Source organism: Falco punctatus, assembly GCF_963210335.1.
Source record: "Falco punctatus genome assembly, chromosome: 6".
NCBI classification, from domain to species: Eukaryota; Metazoa; Chordata; class Aves; order Falconiformes; family Falconidae; genus Falco; species Falco punctatus.
Window position 1 is genome coordinate 1,098,615 of NC_137585.1, and position 22,309 is coordinate 1,120,923.

General features: G+C 49.2%; 1 protein-coding gene across 7 annotated transcripts; it reads left to right on the forward strand.

Moving 5' to 3' along the window:
• Positions 1-414: 414 nt before the first annotated feature.
• CHD4 (chromodomain helicase DNA binding protein 4) lies at positions 415-22,117 on the forward strand. Of its 7 annotated transcripts, none has more exons than XM_080391058.1 (40): positions 415-570; positions 1,484-1,645; positions 3,625-3,752; positions 3,943-4,134; positions 4,535-4,653; positions 5,092-5,333; positions 5,419-5,546; positions 5,684-5,819; positions 6,244-6,425; positions 6,554-6,793; positions 7,739-7,942; positions 8,049-8,254; positions 8,492-8,623; positions 8,924-9,020; positions 9,434-9,625; positions 9,713-9,913; positions 10,836-10,973; positions 13,001-13,122; positions 13,234-13,407; positions 13,732-13,873; positions 14,340-14,471; positions 14,581-14,698; positions 14,913-15,037; positions 15,329-15,566; positions 15,736-15,908; positions 16,070-16,250; positions 16,327-16,437; positions 16,589-16,695; positions 16,774-16,907; positions 17,415-17,559; positions 17,756-17,921; positions 18,306-18,415; positions 18,648-18,783; positions 19,038-19,115; positions 19,231-19,368; positions 19,463-19,571; positions 19,894-20,026; positions 20,965-21,160; positions 21,276-21,451; positions 21,553-22,117. In XM_080391058.1, the coding sequence occupies exons 2-40, from the start codon at positions 1,549-1,551 to the stop codon at positions 21,568-21,570; spliced, it is 5,796 nt and encodes a 1,931-aa protein (XP_080247184.1). In that variant the 5' UTR covers positions 415-570; positions 1,484-1,548; the 3' UTR covers positions 21,571-22,117. The 7 variants fall into 7 exon arrangements, with proteins under 7 accessions (XP_080247184.1, XP_080247185.1, XP_080247186.1 ...); XM_080391059.1 differs by having other exon boundaries at positions 16,607-16,695; XM_080391060.1 differs by having other exon boundaries at positions 16,610-16,695.
• The last annotated feature ends 192 nt before the right edge of the window (positions 22,118-22,309 follow it).

Genomic DNA, 22,309 nt, shown 5'->3' on the forward strand with positions numbered 1-22,309 from the left:
GGAGGGAGGAGTATTATGGGATGTGCGTCCCGGGTGTGACTATTATGGGATGTTCTGGGGGTTACTACAGTGTGCCGCCCCCCCCCGCCGCGGGAGGGACGTGCCTATTATGGGATGGCAGGGCGAGGGGCCGCGCCGCAGGGGGCGCCCTGCCCCAGCGCGGGGTCCCGGGTGCGGGAAGGGGGGGAGGAAGTATTATGGGATGCCGGAGCGAAGGGGTGCGAGCGTGGGGAGTATTATGGGATGTTTCTCGGCGGTGGGGGCCGTATTATGGGATGTTCCCTGCGGGGGGGGTTATTATTATGGGATGCCAGGCCGGGCAGTGAGTGGGAAGTTCTGAGGGGAGGGTGAGTATTATGGGATGTCTCGGGTTGGGCGGGGGGGGGGGAGGTTGCCGGGGAGATGGGGGCAGGGTCTGTTGCTGGGGTCCCGGGGCATATTATGGGATGGAGGCGGGAGCGGGGCGGGGCCTGGCCGGGTTTTTTCCCCTTTAAGAGGCGGTGCCGGGGCGGGAGCCATTTTCCCTTCAGCAGCGACAGCGAGAGAGAGGAGCTGAGGGTCTGGAACCGGGTGAGGAAGCCGGGAGGGGAACGAGGGCGGGTAGGGCCTTGCCGCCGCCTCTTGGGGGGTCCCTGCCGGCCGGCTCCCCACTCCGCCGGCCGCGCTGCCGCCCCCCGGGGCCGCAGCTCCGGCCCCGCCGTGCCCCTGCCCAGCCGCCCTGCAGGACCTTCCCGCGCCCCCACGGCGCGGAGCGGCCGCGCCCGCCGCCCCGGCCGCCGCCTGGCCCGGGGGGGGCGGCCCGTCAGCCGCACGCGAGCCGGACTTCCCCGGCCCCGCCCCGCGCCCCCGCCTCGGAGCCGGTACCCCCCCCGCCGCCCCCGCCCCGCGCCGTGCAGCCCCGCTCCGGGCGGGGGCGGCGGGCAGCCGAGCGGGGCTGCCGAGCCGGCCCTGCCTTTTGTGTGGGGCCTCTGCCAGCGGAGGAGGCGGCGGCCGGCCTCCCGGCCTCCCGCTCCGGCCGCGGCGGTGGCAGGGCGCCGTGGGCCCGCCGAGTTCGGGTGGGTTGGGGGCCGCCGGTGCCCCCAGCCCCGCCGCTGTCCACCCCGCCGGGCGCCGGCTGACAGCCTCCCGCGGGCCGCGGGTGTCCCTGGCGAGCCCGGCCGCCTGCCCTGCCTCGCTGCCCTGGCCCGGCCGTGGGCAGCACTGAGCGAGGGCGCCCGGCTGCAGGGCCAGGAGGATTTTCCTCAGGACAGCTGTGCTGGCTGCCTCGCCAGGGATGAGCTGCTGACTCAGTTTAATATCTGGTGTCTTCAGAGCCTGCTTCATCACAACTCTAAGCTGATACTTGCCGCCACTCTTTCTATGATCCGCAGGCTCCAAATCCAGTAAAGTTGCTGCCTAAGCTTTCTCACAGATCCTCTGGGTAGCACTATTGCTTGGGAAAACGGAGTTCAGGTCTGCTGTAACTTTCTCTTTTTCATTGAAGCACTGGCTTGGCTGGCAAGAAGACGACACCCTGTATAAGTCCAGGCCTCCCCCAGATTGGAGGACATGGCGTCGGCCATTGGATCTCCATCCCCATGCTCAGGGGGCAGCGATGACGATGAGATGGAGATCCTGTTGAATAACGCTATCCCCCAGCACCCAGGTACAGCGAGCCCGCGGGGCAGGCCTGTGACAGGGCAGTGCCGCTCTCGAGCTCAATGCGGGGAATGCGATATATTTATTTATTTTTACTACGAGTTACATGTTCATTTTTTATTTTGATGTCTGAGTCCTAGGGTTACTTTAAAGCGCAAGGCTTGTGACTTTGTGTCAGGTGGAGCTGACTGTTCCGAGCCCTTGCAGGTTGTCAGGGCCTGTGCTTTGAGGAGATGTAAGGGGTGGAGGCAGAGCACCCGAGGCTGACAGGGTACCAAAATGCCTGTGAGATTCATATTTCGTGAATGGGGAGGGGGAAGGGGGTAGTAAGTGAAAGGGCAGGGTGCCTGGCTTGCTTTCGTCTGGGAACTCAGACCGACTGACGTCCAGAGCAAACTGCCCTGGGCTGTTGCGTGACCCACTTTCCTTCATCACCACACCCAATTACTGAGGTTTCTTGTGGTTCTCTCTCCCTGCTGCTTGCTCACCTTTGCTTTTGTTGTAGTCTTTGCACCTTACCTTTTCCCTCGTGTTTGCATCCTTATCATCGACTTGAGACTTTAGAGTCCTGGACGCTCTTCTGTTTTGGGTTTTCTGTTGTTGCTGCTGCTGTTGTTGATGAGTTGTTCTGCACCTACATCTGGATTCTCTGCTTCCTTGTGGGAAGCAATAATGTCTATCCTGATGTGCTGGATTGTAAGAGAAGTTTGAGTGCTCCTACTAACTCATGCTGTAGTGTTGTATTCTTGTAGAAGAGAAATGTTGCAGCTGGAAAGGGAAAATGGTGTTGTGGGCTTTTAGTGGTTTTGTTTGGTTGGCATTTTTTCTTAGGCTTTGACTCCAGGGTTTTCTGGCACCTCTGAAACACTAGGCAGAAGGGGACTGTCAGTAAGCCTTGTAAGGAAAGTCTTGGTGGAGAAAAGTGTTTAAATCCCTGCAAATTGGAGGGCTTTAGGTAATGTGTTGGAAAGGATGGGACATTAGAGGCTCCATATCAGACCTTGAGGGAGGAGAAGAGGTGGGGTCCTTGAAGGACTCGGTGTGGCAGGACTGTGGGAGTGAAGAGACATCCGTCAGTTGGGAATATGGCAGGGGCCAGGCACAGGACCCCGGGTTCAGAGAGCTCAACCTCTGCCGCGCCACCCCTGGCTGCGGTAGCTCCTCTGGCCAGTGGCTTTCTCCATCCTGCCCAGCTCCTGTGGTCAGGAGGCCATTTTCCCTTGGAGGGAGAAGGAGGACTCTGGCTGTGTGCGGGGGGCGGGGCGGCAGGGGAGGGCAGGCTCCGCAGCCTGCCACAAAGGGGAGGGCTGGCTGGGGCCGGGGGGCAGGCAGGCAAGGGGGGGTGCGCAGATGGAGCAGGCGGCGGTGGGGAGCTGGCATGCCTTCCTCTGCCTGGGCAGTGAGCTTGCTAGCTGTTGGTGCGGGGGGAGGGGCTGGGGAAGGTTGTGTCAAATCTGGATCGGAATAGAGTTGCTGAGTAACAACTTTTCTATGGAGGAGGACAAGCTGTGGCTTACTGGCCTGTGTTCTGCACGGGGCTGTAGGATGCTCTGTACTGCTGAGGAGGCTACCTAATTGTGGTCTCTTCCCTGGAGACTCATGGACCGAAACAGTATCCTTGTCGGGTTTTCAAATGTATCCAACGTTTTGCTTCTTTGGATGTGGACATGTATTCCATGCTCTTTCACCTTGTCATTGGTTATGGCAAATTTCTGGTCCCCAAGATCAGCGCCAGCTCTGCTTGGAGAAGGAATATTGTAGAAATGGGTGGCGTTTGGGGCTCAGGGGGGAAGATCCTGTGCAGTGATAACTTCTGACATGAATTCCTAGTATTTGTTGTGAACAGTAACAGAGTAAACGGTTGTAAATGCTTCTGTGTTTGTGTGTAGCAAGAAGTAGACAAGTTGGGTAATCTCTGTGAGAAGTGGGCTATGCTGTAGTGCACAGATGGGGTTTGAATAAGACATGTTGCCACTTCCCCACCAGAGCCTGAAGAAGAGCCAGAAGAAGAGCTTCTGTCAGAGGCTGAGACACCCAAAATCAAGAAGAAGAAGAAGCCCAAGAAACTGAAGGAACCCAAAGTGCCCAAACTCAGCAAGCGTCAGAAGAAGGAGGTAAGGGAAAGGATGCCTAAGGTCACACTCTTAACATGTGGATATAGGGGGTGAGGGTGATTACTGTAGTTGTCCTACAGCAGCAATCCTTTGTATGAACCCTCCAGAGCTTGGGAAGAGTGTGGCGTTTAGTGCTTATCCAGGGTATTTCCTCACAGCTGCCTGATCTTCTCTCTCCCTCCCTCCCCAGCTGGGGGACAGCTCTGGTGAGGGGAATGAGTTTGTGGAGGAAGAGGAGGAGGTTCTGCGCTCTGACAGTGAGGGCAGTGACTACACTCCTGGAAAGAAGAAAAAGAAGAAATTAGGGCCCAAGAAGGAAAAGAAAAACAAAGCCAAGCGCAAGGAGGAGGAGGAGGAAGAGGAAGAAGACGATGACTCAAAGGTGAGAAGCTGTGCTGCTGCCTGCCTGCCTGGTTCTCATTCCCATGTATCTGATTTTTGGGATCATTGTGCTCTGCATTTGTGATAGCACATGGAGTTGGGGCTGTTCACTCTCCTTCTCCTCCACTGGACCTGTTTGACTTGACCATTTTCCCACCTTGCATCCCTTCTCCTCTCCTGCCTTAAACACACCTGTCACATATGTTGAATCCAAAGACTTTTCCCTCCCCCACTGATCTTCTATCAAGACTATGTCTTATGGCAGTGATAAGTTGATGGTGGGGGAAAAAAGCCCCTCTGTCCTGACTCATTGGGTCATTTGTAGATGTGTGGAAGGTCTGCTCTTTCCTAGAGCAGAACTAGAGCTGGTTCTCAGAGTTGCTGTGATTCTCTTTGCACAGGAGCCGAAGTCATCTGCTCAGCTTCTTGAAGACTGGGGCATGGAGGATATTGATCATGTCTTCACAGAGGAGGATTACCGCACTCTCACCAATTACAAAGCTTTCAGCCAGTTTGTCAGGTGAAGTGCAAGCCTGCACTTGGAAGGATGTTGGAGTGGGGAAAAAAAAATGGCATGAGGCAAAGACTAGGTTCCTTGTTTTTGGAACATCGAGGCACATTAGAGACAAGCGTCCTACCTAGAGCAAAAACTGAAGCAACAGTAAAATAATTGATGCGCATCCCTTTGGTTTTCAGTGATTGAGATGATGCAAGTTCTCACTCCCAGTCCCCTTTCTTCCCTAGTATGCTAAATTCTGTCTCACTTTCCAAGCCCCTGAGCATTTGCATCCTCCACAAGGTGAGGGATGGGAGTGGAGAGATTCATTGGCTCTTGAGATCAAAGATTAGAAAGGAATGTAGTTTGAGCTAGAGGTGCTGAGCAGGGTGGTGGAGGGGCAGAATAATGATCTAGATTTCAGTGTGGTTGGTTAACTCTTCCTTCCTTAACTGTACACAGGCCACTTATTGCAGCCAAGAACCCTAAAATAGCAGTGTCGAAGATGATGATGGTACTGGGAGCCAAATGGAGGGAGTTTAGCACGAACAACCCCTTCAAGGGGAGTTCAGGTGCATCTGTGGCAGCTGCTGCAGCTGCAGCTGTTGCAGTGGTGGAAAGCATGGTGACAAATGTGGATGCTGTCCTGCCGCAGCCCCCTGTAGATGTGCCGCTCAGGAAAGCGAAGACAAAGGAGGGCAAAGGTGAGATGAAGAATCTGGCAGGATGGCAGAAAGCGAGGGTGTCAAGGCAGTAGTCTTTCTGACTCCCAGGCTTCTCTGTTCCCAGGACCCAATGCCCGGCGGAAGCCAAAGGCCAGTCCTCGTATTCCTGATATCAAGAAACCTAAAACAAAGAAGGTGGCACCTCTGAAGATCAAACTGGGAGGATTTGGTTCCAAGCGTAAAAGGTCATCAGTAAGTGATCTTTTAAGAACTCCTTTCTTGACCTTCTAAAGAGCTGGTGATGTGCTAAAGATGCTAGGATGTGTCTGCCACCCTCAACACATGTGCCTGAAGTAGTATAGCTGTTTTTTTTTTCTTGCCTATCACAGAGTGAAGATGATGATCTGGATGTGGAGTCAGACTTTGATGATGCCAGCATCAACAGCTACTCTGTTTCAGATGGATCTACAAGCCGTAGTAGCCGCAGTCGCAAAAAACTCAAAGCTGGGAAAAAGAAAAAGAAAGGTATTGATGTTTGCTGTCAGTTGGAGACAGAAGTACAGCGTGTAGAAAGATTAGGGGAATGTATGTGCAGAATTTGCATATTTAACAGTGTACTTGAGGGAGGGGAACTCTTCACGGAGGAAGAACCTGATACTACTTGTAATAAGGAAAGGGTTTTGAGGAGTTCTTTTGCACCTTGGTAGGGCAACAGGCAGTACTGAGTTTTCCTGGCCTCAACTACACCTTTAATTTAATGGGTGGAAGGAGGCACAGTTTTACGGGACTTGTTTTACTCCTGTTCCAGCTCTTGCTTCTTGCCTTGTTTACTTAGATAGAGCAAGAGTTTTGGATTCTGGATGCAGGCTGTTGGGAGAGTGCCCTCCCTTGTTGTAGGAAGCCTGTACCTGTGGCTTGTACTGCTGTAACTCCTCACCACCCTCTGCAGGTGAGGAGGACTCCACAGTGGCTGTGGATGGCTATGAGACTGATCACCAGGACTACTGTGAGGTATGCCAGCAGGGTGGAGAGATTATTCTGTGTGATACCTGCCCTCGTGCCTACCACATGGTTTGCCTGGACCCAGACATGGAGAAAGCCCCAGAGGGCAAATGGAGCTGCCCGCACTGTGTGAGTACTGGGTTCACCCAGACTGTGTGAGAAAGAGATCACGGAGGAGGGTGTCAAGTGACCTGGGGCTGCTCTTCTGCGGTAATAAAATAATGTGACTTTGGTTTTCTGATTTCCCTCTCCTATAGGAAAAAGAGGGTATTCAGTGGGAAGCAAAGGAGGATAACTCTGAAGGTGAGGAAATCCTGGAGGATGTTGTGGGGGATGCTGAGGAAGAGGATGACCACCATATGGAGTTCTGTAGAGTCTGCAAGGATGGAGGAGAGCTGCTGTGCTGTGATGCCTGTCCTTCATCCTATCACATCCACTGTCTGAATCCCCCATTGCCAGAGATTCCCAATGGAGAGTGGCTATGTCCTCGCTGCACTGTGAGTTTCTGCTAGTACTGTTCTCCTATCGCTACAAGAGATGATAGATCTAATCCCTTTGGATCATCATCTTTTCCCAGAAACAGTCTTCTCCAGAGACTATCTCCTCTCACACTTTTGTCATAAAACGTCAAGGCCTGGCTTGTAGCTGGATTGCGCCTTGTCAGTTGGCTGCTTCTTCCAGACAGCAGAAAGGGACAGGATTAAAGCCATTGAGTCTCATGGGTTTTGCCCATGTGCAGAGCAGTTGGACAGTTTTGGATCCAGGATGCCAAGGCTCAATTTTCTCGGATCCTGTACATATGTAGTAGCAGGAGAATGACTGCAATCAAATTCAGTGCTTAAAAAAAATACTTTAAACTGATGCTGAGCCAAACAGGTTTTTTTGGACTGCTAGCTCTGTAACACCAAGCCCTTTCCTAGTAGATGGTTTTGAAAAATGTCACACTTTTCCAGGAAGTTCTTGAAATGAAGCATTGGAAACAGTGTTAGGTGCTTTCATTGAGTGATAAGGACTTTTAAGATGACGAGTAAAAAGGCTGCGTCAGGATACATCCCTGTACTGGGCTGATAGTTCTACAGCAAAATACTTTCTGTACAAACTTCCAGTGGAGTTGGGGTGGGACGGATTACTGGGTTCATCAAGCCTAGCAATTTGTTTCATGTAGAATTCCTGAATTGGTGTGGCCCTGGGGAGACAACTAAATTGAGCTGCTGAATTCAGTTTGGTGTTTGTGAGTCCTAGAAAAAAAGGCAAACTGGAGAAAGCTCAAGAAACACTGGAGATAAGGGGATGAAGGCTTCCAAGTCCAAAAAGCAAATTCCATCTGCGCAGTAAAGCTATAACTAAGGAAGAGAGCTGCAACTGTGTGTTTCTGCTCCTCAGCACTTGTGTGTTAGAATGTGTACCCTCTGATGTAACAGGCTCTGTTAATAACTTTTCAGTGCCCAGCTTTAAAAGGAAAGGTGCAGAAGATCTTGATCTGGAAATGGGGTCAGCCCCCAGTTGGCCCCCCGCCACCACGTCCACCTGATGCAGACCCTAATGCTCCTCCCCCTAAGCCGCTGGAGGGTCGGCCTGAAAGGCAGTTCTTTGTCAAATGGCAGGGCATGTCCTACTGGCACTGCTCTTGGGTGTCGGAGTTGCAGGTGAGTGGAGGACTCAACAGTGTCATAAGGGTGGATAGTTGTGGGGGGAGATACTTCGGATAGCTGAGGGGAAAACACCTACTAACTGCTTCTGTCCTGACTCCAGCTGGAGCTGCACTGCCAGGTCATGTTTCGTAACTATCAACGCAAAAATGATATGGATGAGCCACCCTCAGGGGACTTCGGAGGGGAAGAGGAGAAAAGCCGGAAGAGAAAAAACAAGGATCCCAAATATGCTGAGATGGAGGAGCGCTTCTATAGATACGGGATCAAGCCTGAGTGGATGATGATCCACAGGATCCTTAATCATAGGTAGGGGGAGTAGCAAAGAGGATTTTCAACAAAGATCTGAAGTCCAGGGTTAAGGGAGAGTGGATGAACCAAGTGCGATATGACTGGGAGAAACAGTGGGAGTTCTGTTGTTGGGATGATAAACGACGTTCTGTTTCTGTTGCTTCGTTAAGGGATCTTTTCCTTCCCTCCCGTTTGAGGGGATTGGGTGAACACTGTCATTTCACCGTTCTTAAGACTTACTGGTTTCTTCAACAGTGTGGATAAGAAGGGAAACGTCCACTATTTGATTAAATGGAGAGACCTACCCTATGACCAGGCATCCTGGGAAAGCGAAGATGTGGATATCCAAGATTATGACCTCTACAAGCAAGCCTACTGGAATCACAGGTAAGAGGAGTGTCTAGAGGTTGTGTTCCTTTCCCTTGCCTCAAGAGAAAATACTGGAGTGTCAGCTCCTAGCACTGGCTGGATTAATATATGGAGATAGCCAAGCAGTATCTTGTTGCTGATTCCTTACTCCTTTGGGCAGGGACCTTGTGTGTCTCTGCCAGTTCATGAGGGTTCCAGCCCTGTTCTGTTGAGCCTGTTTGGATTGGGTGATTGCCCTCCTACTCTTGGCAATAGTTTTTCTTTGATCTGTTACAAAAGCCACTAAACTTGCACATTCTTGGGACTGTCTCTGCAAAGGGAGCTGATGAGAGGTGAAGAGGGCAGGCCTGGTAAGAAGTTAAAGAAAGTGAAGATGCGGAAACTGGAAAGGCCCCCTGAGACTCCCACAGTAGATGTAAGTTACTGTTTATTGCTTAGGAGCCATCTGATACAGCTGCTTATTTTGGGGAGGGAGCAGGTGAATAGGAAGCTGAAGAGTGAAAAGCGTGTGATTTAGAGGTCCTTCCTGGCCCAAAGAGCCAGTGGGTTATGGAGCCTTGAGACAAAGGTCTACCTTGTCTGTCAGGTCTGACACTGACTGGCTCTTGGTAAAAGGGTTTTATTAAAAAAAAACCAAACCAACCAAACAAAAATGCACAAAACTTTATGGTGGATGCCTTTTGGCCATTTGGGAATTTTGTCTGGTGCTAGTCTGGTTGTCACGTGAAGTTTCATCTGCACTAGGGAATATATGGGTGACTAGGAAGAGGAGTCTGGTAGCTGTCTAGCTGTGGTAGATGATCTCAACTCTTCCTTTTTCTGCTGTAGCCCACAGTGAAATATGACCGGCAACCGGAGTACCTCGATGTAACAGGGGGGACCTTGCATCCCTACCAACTGGAAGGACTGAACTGGCTGCGCTTCTCTTGGGCTCAGGGCACAGATACAATCTTGGCTGATGAAATGGGTCTGGGAAAGACTGTGCAGACAGCTGTGTTCCTGTATTCCTTATACAAAGAGGTGAGAGCTGGGAGATCACTACCCAGAGAGATTCTGCCTGTGTTAGTGGTTGCATTCGTCTGATGCTCTTACCAACTCTGTTTGTAGGGCCACTCAAAGGGTCCCTTCTTGGTGAGTGCCCCGCTGTCCACAATCATCAACTGGGAGCGAGAATTTGAGATGTGGGCCCCAGATATGTATGTAGTGACCTATGTGGGGGACAAAGACAGCCGGGCCATCATCCGTGAGAACGAGTTCACTTTTGAGGATAATGCCATACGTGGAGGCAAAAAAGCATCCAGAATGAAGGTACAGAACTCTGCTGTAATGCAAGCCTGAACTGAAGGAACAGATGCACCAGACTGGCTTTTGGCAGTTGAGGTTCAGATACTCTGATGTCCCTAGGAACTGATTATACTTGCAGTTTCCAGGGGGAAATAACTGCAAATTGCTGACTAGTGGGTGTTTAGGCTCCTGCTCTAGACTAGTAGGTGTTTAAACAGTCTGAACTAATTTAGCTCTGGAAAAAGAGTTAACTAAGGTAATGACTGTAGGCAAGTCCCTCTATCTCTTCTACTTAATCAGTGAAGTTGTGCATCATTTCTACAGATCTAAGTCAATGTCAGAATCGCTACTGTATGAGAAGGACAAACATACCAAAAAAGCATGAAACTTTTAATCTTCTGAGGAACTGGCTGACAGGAAGGAAGAGCCTGATCTAGGTGGCTAGTTCTTGTAGAACTTCAGTCTTCCCAGTGAAAGCAAGATGGGAGCTCAAAGCTTTTCCGGTGACAGATAAGAATCCTTTGCTTCCCTTGAAATTGAGCTGCCTTAAGTACTAGCAGTAATTTGAAGTTCCATGATAAACTGCTTATCTTTTTAAGTCTTAGCTGACTTTTTGATGAGCCACTCTGCTTCAAATCTCATTTTTCTAACGTGCCTCTATTTGCTGCTTGTTTGTTAAACTTCTCTGTTAGAATATTTGGCAACTGTTCAGAAGTAATGGGTACTGAGGGGGCTGAGGAGACTTAGATGTGTTAAGAGAGTAATGGGGGATTAAAAGACTGGAACGGTTTGGATAGCATTTTGAATCTTGTGACGGGAAACTTGGTATGAAAATTTTTTGATGTGCTGTTTGACCAGGGCTCGTCAGAATAACTTGATGTATCTTCTGCTTTTGTCCTGTGGCATTCCCCTATCCTGTTACCCTGTTCATCCTTTTCCTTTGCAGAAGGAGGCAGCTGTGAAGTTCCACGTGCTTCTCACCTCCTATGAACTAATCACAATTGATATGGCCATACTAGGCTCTATCGACTGGGCCTGTCTCATTGTGGATGAAGCTCACAGACTGAAGAACAATCAGTCGAAGGTACAGAGAAGCATCGGTGGTTTCTAGGTGTGGCATGTGTTGCAGGGGGGAATGGACAGAGAGTGTTCAGATAGCAGCTCCTAAGCACATGAGTTTGTCTGCCAACTCTTAGTCATTTGTTCAATAGTAAATTTGATTTGTTATTGGGGAAAAAAAATATAAACAGCCTTCACTTGGAGATTGATTATCACTGGCAACGACTTCACTTTTATACATGTCACTGGTTAAAATGGCTTTCTCTCTGGGTGAATTGGCAATTGGTGTACACTGGAAAACAGAAAAACCTGGTGGTTGTTGTTGCTCTCAAATAGAACCTGGCTTCTCTGAAAGCAGATCATATATCTGCACCACCTCTGTTCTGGAAAGGTTTACCGTACTGAGCATAAAACAAGCTACACGAGCAAAAATTGCCCTGCTTCCAGAGTAGGCTTGCTCTGTATTCGCCCAGCTCTGTAGCAGAACTCGCAGAAATGGGAGAGGTGGGCAGAGGTGTTCAAAAACACCTGGGTAGATGCTGAAAGCCACATAGCTGCTTTTATATTGAGGCTGCACCTTAACTAAGCCTGTTTGAATTCAGTAGAGTTGACTGTACTTTCTTAATCCAGCTCCTCCTTAAGCCCTTGTGCTGCCTTAATTCAGGTATTGATTTGTCTGTCTTCAGCTGGGTTCTAGTGGTTGGTACACTAAAAACAATTGTTACTGGAAATCCTTGTTTTATAGGTCCTTGGAGACTGCGCAAGACAAAATTGTCTCTTGATTTCTTTTTTTTAAAGCTTTTTGTGTCTTTGTATGAGGCATCTTTCCATGACATTACGGCTGTGCTTGTAGTCCAGTTTGCAGATCTCTTCTTAATGTAGGCACTAAGACTGGATGCCGTTCTATGCTCGGTGTTGACATTATTGGAAGTAGTAATGAGTGCTTACTATTAATTGAAAAAGGATGTAAAGGCTGAAGGTTACACTATGACTAACAGTTACAATCAGTTATCCACCAAGACCATTAAATGTGCCTTTTTCTAGAGCAGCTTCCTGTCTTGTAAGGACAGTTCAGGTGTTTAGCTGGAAGAAGGGTCAGATGCTTCTTGACAGATTCTGGTTATCTACTAAAGTTTTGCAGATATAATTACTAACTTCCATATTTGATTTCAAACTGAGAATGTTTTTCTGCCTGTAACAAAGTAGAGATAAATCCCTATGCAGGCCACTAGAAGGATCCTTCTGGTGTGATAGCCAAGCCATAACTCATGGTGGGTTTCTCATATGTTTTGTGTTTGTTTTTTCTTGTTTGTCATATAGTAAAAGCTACTTCCATTAAGTTTGACCTGGTGTCATGTTAAGTGTAAAATAAGCAAAGAAATCGCTGAGCTCACAAATAAATTACCGCTTTATTGTCAGTTTGTGCTGGTGAACATGGTACGTTTGTGTCTTTCAATTCAGTACTTTTAACTGTTCACTCCCTCTGCCTGGAATTACTTCATTGTTGTGAAAACCAGCACAAATTATCTTAAAGGCACACTGGCAAACCCTAAGCTTTCTTTCTCCTCAGCTTGCTCCCAGCTCTGGAAGATTGCCAGGATTGATATGAATAGGAAGAGTGACTTAGCTATTTCTAGAATTCTCAAGGCAGAGTAGTTGTAGGAATGTGGAACGCTAATTTAGCAAGAAAAAATACATAGTATAGCAGACTGGAAATGATTGGTGGTCTTGAAAAAGCTTGTAACTTAGAAGAGCAGAGGAAACCTACAAGCCATCATCAGGTGCTGGCAGGATGTGCTGTAGTTGTGTTTTAGCTATGCAGAGCAATGATCCAAATGAGATCAGTCTAGTGACCCTGACTGGAATGTGAATACTTGGAGCTCTTGTCCAAACAGCTGATGTGATCTAAATTGAACCCTAGCTTGGTGTCAGCTTTTTTTTCCCCTAGGATAAGTTAATTTTTTTTGTAGGCCTATGACTTAATAAGCCTTTGACATGTTTGTGTGTTGTTTGTTTTTCTCCACCACTTCTTCCCTGCTTTCTACTTCCCAGTTCTTCCGTGTGCTGAATGGTTACTCCCTCCAGCACAAGCTGCTGCTTACAGGAACTCCCCTGCAGAACAACCTGGAAGAACTGTTCCACCTGCTGAACTTCCTGACGCCAGAGAGATTCCAGTATGTCTTGCAGTGCAAGTCAGCCTGTCTGTCTTGTCACTCCTACCCCCTTCAGTGTTGTTTTTGCTCTTTTTCCTTTGTGGCTTTTGCTGAGTGTCTGTTTCTCTGCAGTAACTTGGAGGGCTTCCTAGAAGAGTTTGCAGATATTGCCAAGGAAGATCAGATCAAGAAGCTGCATGACATGCTGGGCCCACACATGCTGAGGCGTCTCAAAGCTGATGTTTTCAAGAATATGCCATCTAAGACTGAACTCATTGTCAGAGTGGAGTTGAGCCCCATGCAGAAGTGAGTGTGAGGTTGAAGAGAGCACCTGCTGTTGAACTGATGTTGCTCTGTCCTGCTCTTTCAAAGGGGATGCTGAAACAGCCTCATCCTCACTATAGGGCTTTCTGCACAGTGGGTTGGAGGAAGTTTTCCTGCTGCCACTGTAGCAGAGGGAGGACTAATTCCTGTGCTTTGGTGTAAGGGAGGAAGAGATGGTGAATGCCACTGGCAGAGCCTGGGTAGCTGGCAGGTAGTGCCAGGAGCTGTGCAGAGTTTAGCAAGAGAGTATGTTAGTCATTCTCGTGAGGGGTGTCTGAGTTGTTTGTTTGGTTTTTTTCTTTTCAGGAAATATTATAAATACATTTTGACAAGAAACTTTGAGGCACTGAATGCACGGGGTGGTGGTAACCAAGTCTCCTTGCTCAATGTTGTTATGGATCTGAAGAAATGCTGTAACCACCCCTACCTCTTCCCTGTAGCTGCTATGGTATGTCCAGTCACTTACTCTGTACAAACAAATTCCCTGCTGGCTGTTATCAGGGGGCTAGTTAGCTCCCTAGCAAAGCATGGAGGGGTTCCCTTTCTTTCTGCTTCTGTTTTTCTTTCGTCCTGTTTTTTATGTAAACCCAACATGCTGGAAGGCTGTTCCAGTACCTTTGTGTGACAGGTAGGAGCTATCTTGTGACTCATGCAAGATGGTGAAGACAGTAAGAGTAGGGACTGAGTCATGAGAAAGAAGAGGGAGTCTAGGAGTCAAATTGCAAGAGAAAAGAGGCACAGGGTAGCACTGATGTTTTCCTGTAACTAGTGCTGCACAGTTGTGCCAAGCTAAATGACCAGATGTGAGTCAGCATCTGATCAATGCAGCTAGGGACTAAGACCAAGCTACATCCCTTCAAGCTGTTTTCTCATCCCACCCCACCCCTTTCACACCTTTTCTTTTCTCTTTTCAGGAAGCTCCAAAAATGCCAAATGGCATGTATGACGGTAGTGCTCTTATTCGAGCCTCTGGAAAGCTGTTGCTGCTCCAGAAGATGTTGAAGAACCTCAAGGAAGGAGGTCACAGGGTACTCATATTCTCTCAGGTATATGGGAGGAAAACCTTGAGACTAGGCATTCTTTTTTGAGAAGAGCTTGTTGATCTGGTATCCCCTTGACCCTCACTCTTCTGTGGGGTGTTTTTCTGTTACGCAGATGACTAAAATGTTGGACCTTCTAGAAGATTTTTTGGAACATGAAGGGTACAAATATGAGCGGATTGATGGAGGAATCACAGGGAACATGCGTCAGGAGGCTATTGATCGCTTCAATGGTATGGAGTCTCCTACTTTCTTTGCAAAACGGAGAACTTGGCTTGTATGTGCTTAGCAGTTGACACGGAATTGTCGTGGCCCAAGTCTATTGTTGCTGTCCTGGAATCTTAAATTAGTAGTGATTCTCTGTCAGGTGATGTGGGTCTGACACAAAGCCTCGTTTGAGTAATGCACTCTCCCTTGATTACTTTTATTCTCTCCTTTTTACCTAAGCTCCTGGTGCTCAGCAGTTCTGCTTTCTGCTTTCGACTCGAGCTGGGGGTCTTGGCATTAACTTGGCCACAGCAGATACTGTGATTATCTACGATTCAGACTGGAACCCCCACAATGATATCCAGGTGAGTCTGAATGAGACCACTCACTATGGAGTAATCCTGAGGAAGAGAGGAAATGAAACTATCATGAGGAGTGAAGGAATGTGAGACTTCCCCTCTAGAAATACGCAAAACTAGAGCAGTGAGGATGGGTAGAGATGGGAAGTGAAGTAGTGGAGGGTTCTTCCAGGGCCCAGCCTTTGCTAATGTTAAGAGTCAACATGAGGGTGTCTGGGAAACTTGTGGAGGTAGGTGGAGTGTATCAGACTACTACTTGTGTAACTCTAGACTGTTCAGAGCACATCTCTCTTTTAGGCCTTCAGTCGTGCACACAGAATTGGACAGAACAAGAAAGTGATGATATACCGCTTTGTGACAAGGGCCTCAGTGGAGGAGCGTATCACTCAGGTGGCCAAGAAGAAAATGATGCTAACTCATCTGGTAGTGAGACCAGGGTTGGGCTCCAAGACAGGCTCCATGTCCAAACAGGAACTTGATGACATTCTCAAATTTGGCACTGAAGAGCTCTTCAAGGATGAGGCTACTGAGGGGGGTGAGTGCCTGGGAGTAGAACTGAAGGAGGTGGGGAGGTCTGTCTCCATGTTTAGCAAGTGGCTGTAGGCACAGTGCTGACTATAGGTCTACGAAGAGGTCTAGGGTGGCTTTCCCTTCCCTAGTCCCTCGAGATCCACACAGCAGCTGTGCCTGTGCTCTTCCCTCAGGGGATAACAAAGAAGGTGAGGACAGCAGTGTCATCCACTACGATGACAAAGCAATTGAGCGTCTGTTGGATCGGAACCAGGATGAAACAGAAGATACAGAACTTCAGGGCATGAATGAGTATCTCAGCTCCTTCAAGGTGGCCCAGTATGTGGTTCGTGAAGAGGAGATGGGGGTGAGTATGAGGTAGATGTCAGCTAGCATCTTCTGGTGAACAAAGTAGGATCAGTTAAGTAAACTGAGCTCTGATGTTTTTAAGGGCAAGCAGGCATATATCTGCTCAGACAGGTTGGGATTTGGAGCGTAGGGCTCTGAAATTTGTGACCTGTCTGACAGGAGGAAGAGGAGGTTGAACGGGAGATCATTAAGCAGGAGGAATCGGTGGATCCTGATTACTGGGAGAAACTGCTGCGTCACCATTATGAACAGCAGCAGGAGGATCTGGCTAGGAATCTGGGCAAGGGCAAGCGTATTCGCAAGCAAGTTAACTACAACGATGGCTCGCAGGAGGATAGAGGTACAAATCCACAGGAACCTGAGGGAGAAATAGGTGTAAGTATGTGTTGCTGGGAAGTGACGGAGTAGCGTCTCAGGCTCACGTGCTGTTTTTCTTTCAGACTGGCAGGATGACCAGTCAGATAATCAGTCAGACTATTCAGTTGCTTCTGAAGAAGGAGACGAGGACTTTGATGAGAGGTCTGAAGGTAAGTTCTGGTGAAGCCAGAGTTCCTGGGTCACTTTCTCTGAGCGTGGGAACAGGTGGGGCTTGATTTGGGGATTTATACACTTTGTGGTGCTGTTCTGCAAGGGAAATATTCACACAACAATATGCTGTGCATTGTCTCTCCTCCTTAGCTGCATTTCTCTCTTCAGCAGCTCGTCGGCCTAGCCGCAAAGGCCTGAGAAATGATAAGGATAAGCCTCTGCCTCCCTTACTTGCCCGTGTGGGAGGGAACATTGAGGTAGGTAGTACCAGGGTAGGTGTTTGCATCCCAGCTGCTTCTGTATGGCTCTTGCCGTATCTGTCTTCTCCATTCTAGGTCTTGGGTTTCAATGCCCGCCAGCGGAAAGCCTTCCTCAATGCTATCATGCGCTATGGAATGCCACCTCAGGATGCCTTCACCACTCAGTGGCTTGTTCGGGACCTCCGTGGCAAGTCAGAGAAAGAGTTCAAGTGAGTCTGCGTTAGGCAGGGATGGAAGATGGGCAACATGTAGACTCTTTGGGGAAGAGTAAGAATGGGGCTTTTTCTGGCACTTCCTTAGAGACTACGTTTCCTTAATGTATTAGTTCAATTTTTTAGTGAGGGGCTGATGTATAAGCTGGGAGAGACCAGGGTGTTGTTCCTAGCTGTTCTTCCTTGGACTTGACCCATCGGTCATAAAAAGCAAATGCTGTTAGAGGAGTAGCATGGCCATGCAAGCAAGTTATGAATACTCTCCCAGAGTCCTTTTTGGGCTTATGGTTGTTTTGGGCTCAAGCCTGAGTCAGCTGTGTGTCCTTTATACACCTAGTAATTCTGTTGGGAAACTCCCTTGATGCAGCCTGGAACCCCAGGGCTTGTGTTCCTGTGGGTTAGGAGTCTTGGGGTGACTTCCCTTATGTTACTGGAAGGGCTCTGATAACATGTCTCCAGCTAAGCCAGTTTATAGTTTAATTGCTTGTCTGTTAACTGCTCCAGGGCTTATGTCTCGCTGTTCATGCGCCACTTATGTGAACCTGGAGCTGATGGTGCAGAGACCTTTGCAGATGGGGTCCCACGGGAAGGTCTTTCTCGACAGCATGTCCTTACTCGCATTGGGGTCATGTCACTTATACGCAAAAAGGTAGGTGCCTAGCAGAGCGATGTGGGTTTTGCTCTCTGTACAACTTGTAGTGCTGAGCTGAACCAGGGTCCTGAACTAGTGAGGTACCTCTCCTTTCACGCCTTTGTTGCATGTCAAGTGGTCTGTCTCTTCTGGTTTGAGGACAAGCGTTGTACGACTCCTGCAGTGTTAAAGTCTTTCTCGCCTCCTCGTGTAGGTGCAGGAATTTGAGCATGTGAATGGCCGCTGGAGTATGCCAGAGCTGGCAGAGATAGAAGAGAACAAGAAACTTTCACAGCCAAGCTCGCCGTCTCCGAAAACTCCAACTCCTTCAACACCAGGGGACACGCAGCCCAATACGCCTGCCCCTGTCCCTCCAGCTGGTGAGAGCTCCCCTCTTGTACAGTTCTGCGTCCTGACCTCATCCTGGCTCTTCCCCTCACCGGATCTGTGGTGGTGGGGTCTGGGGGTGGACGCAGATCAACTTACTCTCGTGTTAGGAGGGCTGCCAAAGACATGTGCAAGCCCTTAAAGGCAAGAGAGGACACTAGCTTTCCTCGGATGAGCTGACATCGTTGAGAAGCACCTAGCATTTGTAGTGGGCAGGGAAAGTGAGGTCATCTTGAGAGAGTGATGTTGGTCATACTTTGATGGCCTTAATCTCTGGGAGCAGAGGAGAGGTGTGCTTGGCAACAGTGTGGGAAGACCTTACTGATAGCTTCTCTTCTTTTTGCCTTCTGTGCTGCTCTGGGATGGGGAATACACAGAAGAAGGAGTAAAGGTAGAAGAAGGTGCCAGTGCTAAGGAGCAAGGAGAGTCATCTGAACCGGAGAAAGAGCTTGGTGCCTCTGCTACTGAAACAGAGGTCCCGATGGAGGTGAGTGTTGGGATGCTTGTTTGCCTCATGCAAATGTCTCTGTTTCTGCCCCCTCTTCGTGTTGTTCAGCAGCTGAGACAGAGGTGAGTTCTTGGAATGATAGTTAAAGATAACTCTCTGGTTCTCAGAATTGGCCTGACAGTTTTGTGCATTTTTGCTTTCCAAACTGTTGTGACTATCATCTTTTTCCAGGCACTGCTTTACCTCGCTTCTCATTGATTTCTGTCCTCAGCAGTGCACCCAGCCTGTGGAGACACCGCCACAGGAAGCAAAATCCCCGGTGAACCCTGCAGAAGCAGATGAAAAAAAAGTAGAGGAGCCAGAAGTGAAGGAAAGACCAGACGAGCCAATGGAAGTAGAAAGCAAAGGTATCTCTGGGGGAGGTTGTTTAACACCTTAAACGGTGATATGTGCCCCTCCCCCTCAAGCTTTCCTAAAGTTGCATTGTCTTTGCTTCGGCAATTCATCCTGAAGAAACAGATGTAAATGTAGATAACCAGTGGGGCTCTTCCAGGACTTTGAACAGGGAGTTAGGGAATGGTATTAAATTTCACAGGCTGAAGAACAAGACCTTGGATTTGCCATGTTCCCCTATGTCTCATGTTCCCCTTCTCTCCTGCAGCTGACGTGGAGAAAGTGGAAGACAGAGCACCTATTGAGAATGCCCCTGAACCTCCTATAATCACTCTGGATGAAAAAGGCGAGTCACGATAATTCCATTCTCTTCCTTAACCCCTCTCCTGCAAGGATCCCATGTCTGTCCAGCTTGCTGGGGTGTCTGCCATGTCCTTTCTAAAAATTTCCTGTGTGTACAGATGAGAAAAAGGATGACGATAAGAGAGATGTGGTGATGCTGCAGAATGGAGAGATGCTGAAAGAGTCAGTAGATGAAAGGCACAAGAAGGCAGTAAAGCAGCGCTTCATGTTCAACATAGCAGATGGCGGTTTCACTGGTATGAGAAATCTGTATGTTTGAGCTTCTTTATGTGCCCCTGCTTGTGTTTGTGAAATAACTTTCAACTGTTACGGGGTGTCTTGCCTTTCCAGAACTCCACTCCCTGTGGCAGAATGAAGAGCGGGCTGCAACTGTCACAAAGAAGACCTACGAGATCTGGCATCGGCGTCACGACTACTGGCTTCTTGCTGGGATTATCAAGTATCCTTACCCTGATGGACCAGTTCTCCCCCCTTGTACATGAACTTATGGTGAAGGTGACAGTCCTGGGTCTGACTGGAGTACATTAACTGAGAGAGTGCTTTATCTCCTTTCACAAGAGTGAAAGTGATGGTGGGAGGAGGAGTTTCCTGCCAGCATAGTTAAGACTTAGCAGGACATAGTTGTCATTCCTCTTCCTTGGCTTCTGTTCCTCCCCTCTCTGCACCCCCTTTCCCCACCCCCTCTTGAGAACTGTATCTGCCTGGGCTGTGTATTCCCTTGTTCTCGCTGCCTTTGTTTGCCTGAGCTCATCCCATCTCAGTCATGGCTATGCCCGTTGGCAGGATATTCAGAATGATCCACGTTACGCCATCCTCAATGAACCCTTCAAGGGTGAGATGAACAGGGGTAACTTCCTGGAAATAAAGAATAAATTCTTGGCAAGGAGATTTAAGGTAAGGATTTCTCTTCAGTGTGATAAGTGCCTTTTCAGCCAGCTGGACCTCTGAGAACAAGAGCTTGCTGTCTTGAGTTTCTGATAAAAAAGCAAAGGCTTCTGCAGTGCTTTTTGGTGGGGGGAGCACTTATTTCCTGGGATCATGCAGTAGCTGTGTGATAGGAGCTCCCTTTGCTCTGGAGATGGTGCTGCGGAGCTTGGTTCAGTGCTTTCTCCAGGTGTTTATTGAACAACTGGTTTGCAGGAGGCTTAAGGGTCAAGTGGCTGTTTCTGTTGCAACATCTGCTTGGTGTGCGCCAGCCCCACTGGCGTGGTCAGAAATGCTGTAAGGAGCGGTGAATGCATTGCCTTCAGTCTCTGCCTCGGCCTGTTTGGGGGCTTAGTTCTGGGAGCCATTTAAGACCAACCCTAAAACAAGCCACGTTGTTCTCAGTCTTGGGGCAGTTCAGTGTGGTGGGGCAATTCAGCTGATCAGTCCTGCACTAACAGCACTCAGACTGTTTTCTCCAAATTTCCCTGACAGGCTTAACAGTTTTTAGACTTCCTTAGAAGTAGCATGGGATACTTCTCACTCGGGTTCAAAGAAAAAACTCCACCTGCTTTGCTCCATAAAGGCAGAGTAAAATAGCAGACAGCTTGGTCTTTAAAAAGAACCTGAGGAGGAATGAGAATCCTAGAGGATTTGTGGTAGTCTGTTAAACTAGATGTAGCCTGGTTTTCTTGTGTACCTGGCCTAGCTTAATTGGAGCCCTTAATTGTTTTGGGCTCTTTAGGCTTTACTCAGTATAAACAGAAGCTGGTGGAAGGAGGCTTAGCTGCAGAATCTCACCTCATGAGATAGTGGAGAACTGGATCAAGGGGAGACTGGGGGTGCAAACAGGCTGGTTTTCAGGCAACTGATGAAAGACTTGCTCTCATTACTGCCCTATCTTGCAGCTCCTGGAGCAAGCACTGGTGATAGAGGAGCAGCTGCGGCGAGCTGCCTATCTGAACATGTCAGAAGACCCATCTCACCCATCTATGGCTCTGAACACGCGCTTTGCGGAGGTGGAATGCCTGGCTGAGAGCCACCAGCACCTATCCAAGGAGTCAATGGCTGGGAATAAACCAGCCAATGCTGTGCTGCACAAAGGTAACGCCCTGTGTTAAACAGGGGTGGGGTAGGTGTTTAGCATCTCTGTCCCCTGTGGTCTCCGCCCTCTGGGGCATCCCTTTCTCCTCAGAACAGATGTCCCTTTCTCTGCCAGTTCTGAAGCAGCTGGAGGAGCTTTTGAGTGACATGAAGGCAGATGTGACTCGTTTGCCTGCCACCATTGCCCGTATCCCACCTGTAGCAGTGCGCCTCCAGATGTCAGAACGCAACATCCTCAGCCGGCTGGCCAACCGCAGCAGCGAGCCCCCTCCACCACCACCTCCCCAACAAGTATGTACCCCCTCTGGTACCTCGGGGGGGGGCTCCCTGGGGGGAGCCAGGGACCATTGACCAGCCCATTGAGTCTCAGATGATCTTCTCTCGCCCTGCAGGTGGCCCAGCAGCAGTGAGTCCCTGGCCCAGTGCTGTTGACCTTTCGGCCAAGCTGAAGTGACCCCCCACCCACCCCCCTCCCCTGTTCAGACTCTACCCCTCTGCCTGACATTCCTGACTGGGTGCTGTTTCCCTCCGTGGAAGCTGCTGTGCAGGTCTCTGGGAGGAAAAGAAACTCCTTCCGCTGCAGCCAGCCCGTTGGAGCAAGGAGTGTGCTTAGGAGAGAGGGGGATGTATGATGGACTCTGTATATAGTGACTGGAGGCCACAGCGCCATGTCTGTTACACGGAGAACCTGGCTGCATTGCTTGCTGCCTCCACCTGGAATTCCAGTTTTTTGTTTTTAATTTTATTTTGAGTTTGTTTACTGAGATGAGTGTGCAGGCAAGACCAAGCAAAAGCCAGGACAGAGACAAAGCTACCTCCATCAATATCCTTTTTAATACAAAAACTGACCGGACTTGTCCACTAATAAACAGCTTGAAGACATAAAACAAAACAAAAAAGTTAAAAAACAGAGCAAAACCTTGGTAAAACTGAAAAATAAAGTTTCCTTGTATTTTATTTTGTTACCTCTGTTTAGCAGAAGAGAGCACGTGCCTCCCCTGCAGCGCGGAGGGGTCAGTCGTGTCCTTGGCCTGTACTGCAGCCGGTCTTGGGGGGCCCTGCACCCCCCTGAACTCGGGCACGTGCCCTAAGCCCCTTCCCTGCTCCCCGCTTTGGTGTGTTGCGCCCCTCCCCGGGGAGTCAGACCCC

Excerpts from the sequence above, each read along its gene's own strand:
- CHD4 (XM_080391058.1), top strand. The coding sequence starts at position 1,549 with ATGGCGTCGGCCATTGGATCTCCATCCCCATGCTCAGGGGGCAGCGAT. Across the intron at positions 6,426-6,553 it reads AATGGAGCTGCCCGCACTGT|GAAAAAGAGGGTATTCAGTG; the intron begins GTGAGTACTGGG and ends CCTCTCCTATAG. Across the intron at positions 21,161-21,275 it reads CAATGCTGTGCTGCACAAAG|TTCTGAAGCAGCTGGAGGAG; the intron begins GTAACGCCCTGT and ends TTTCTCTGCCAG.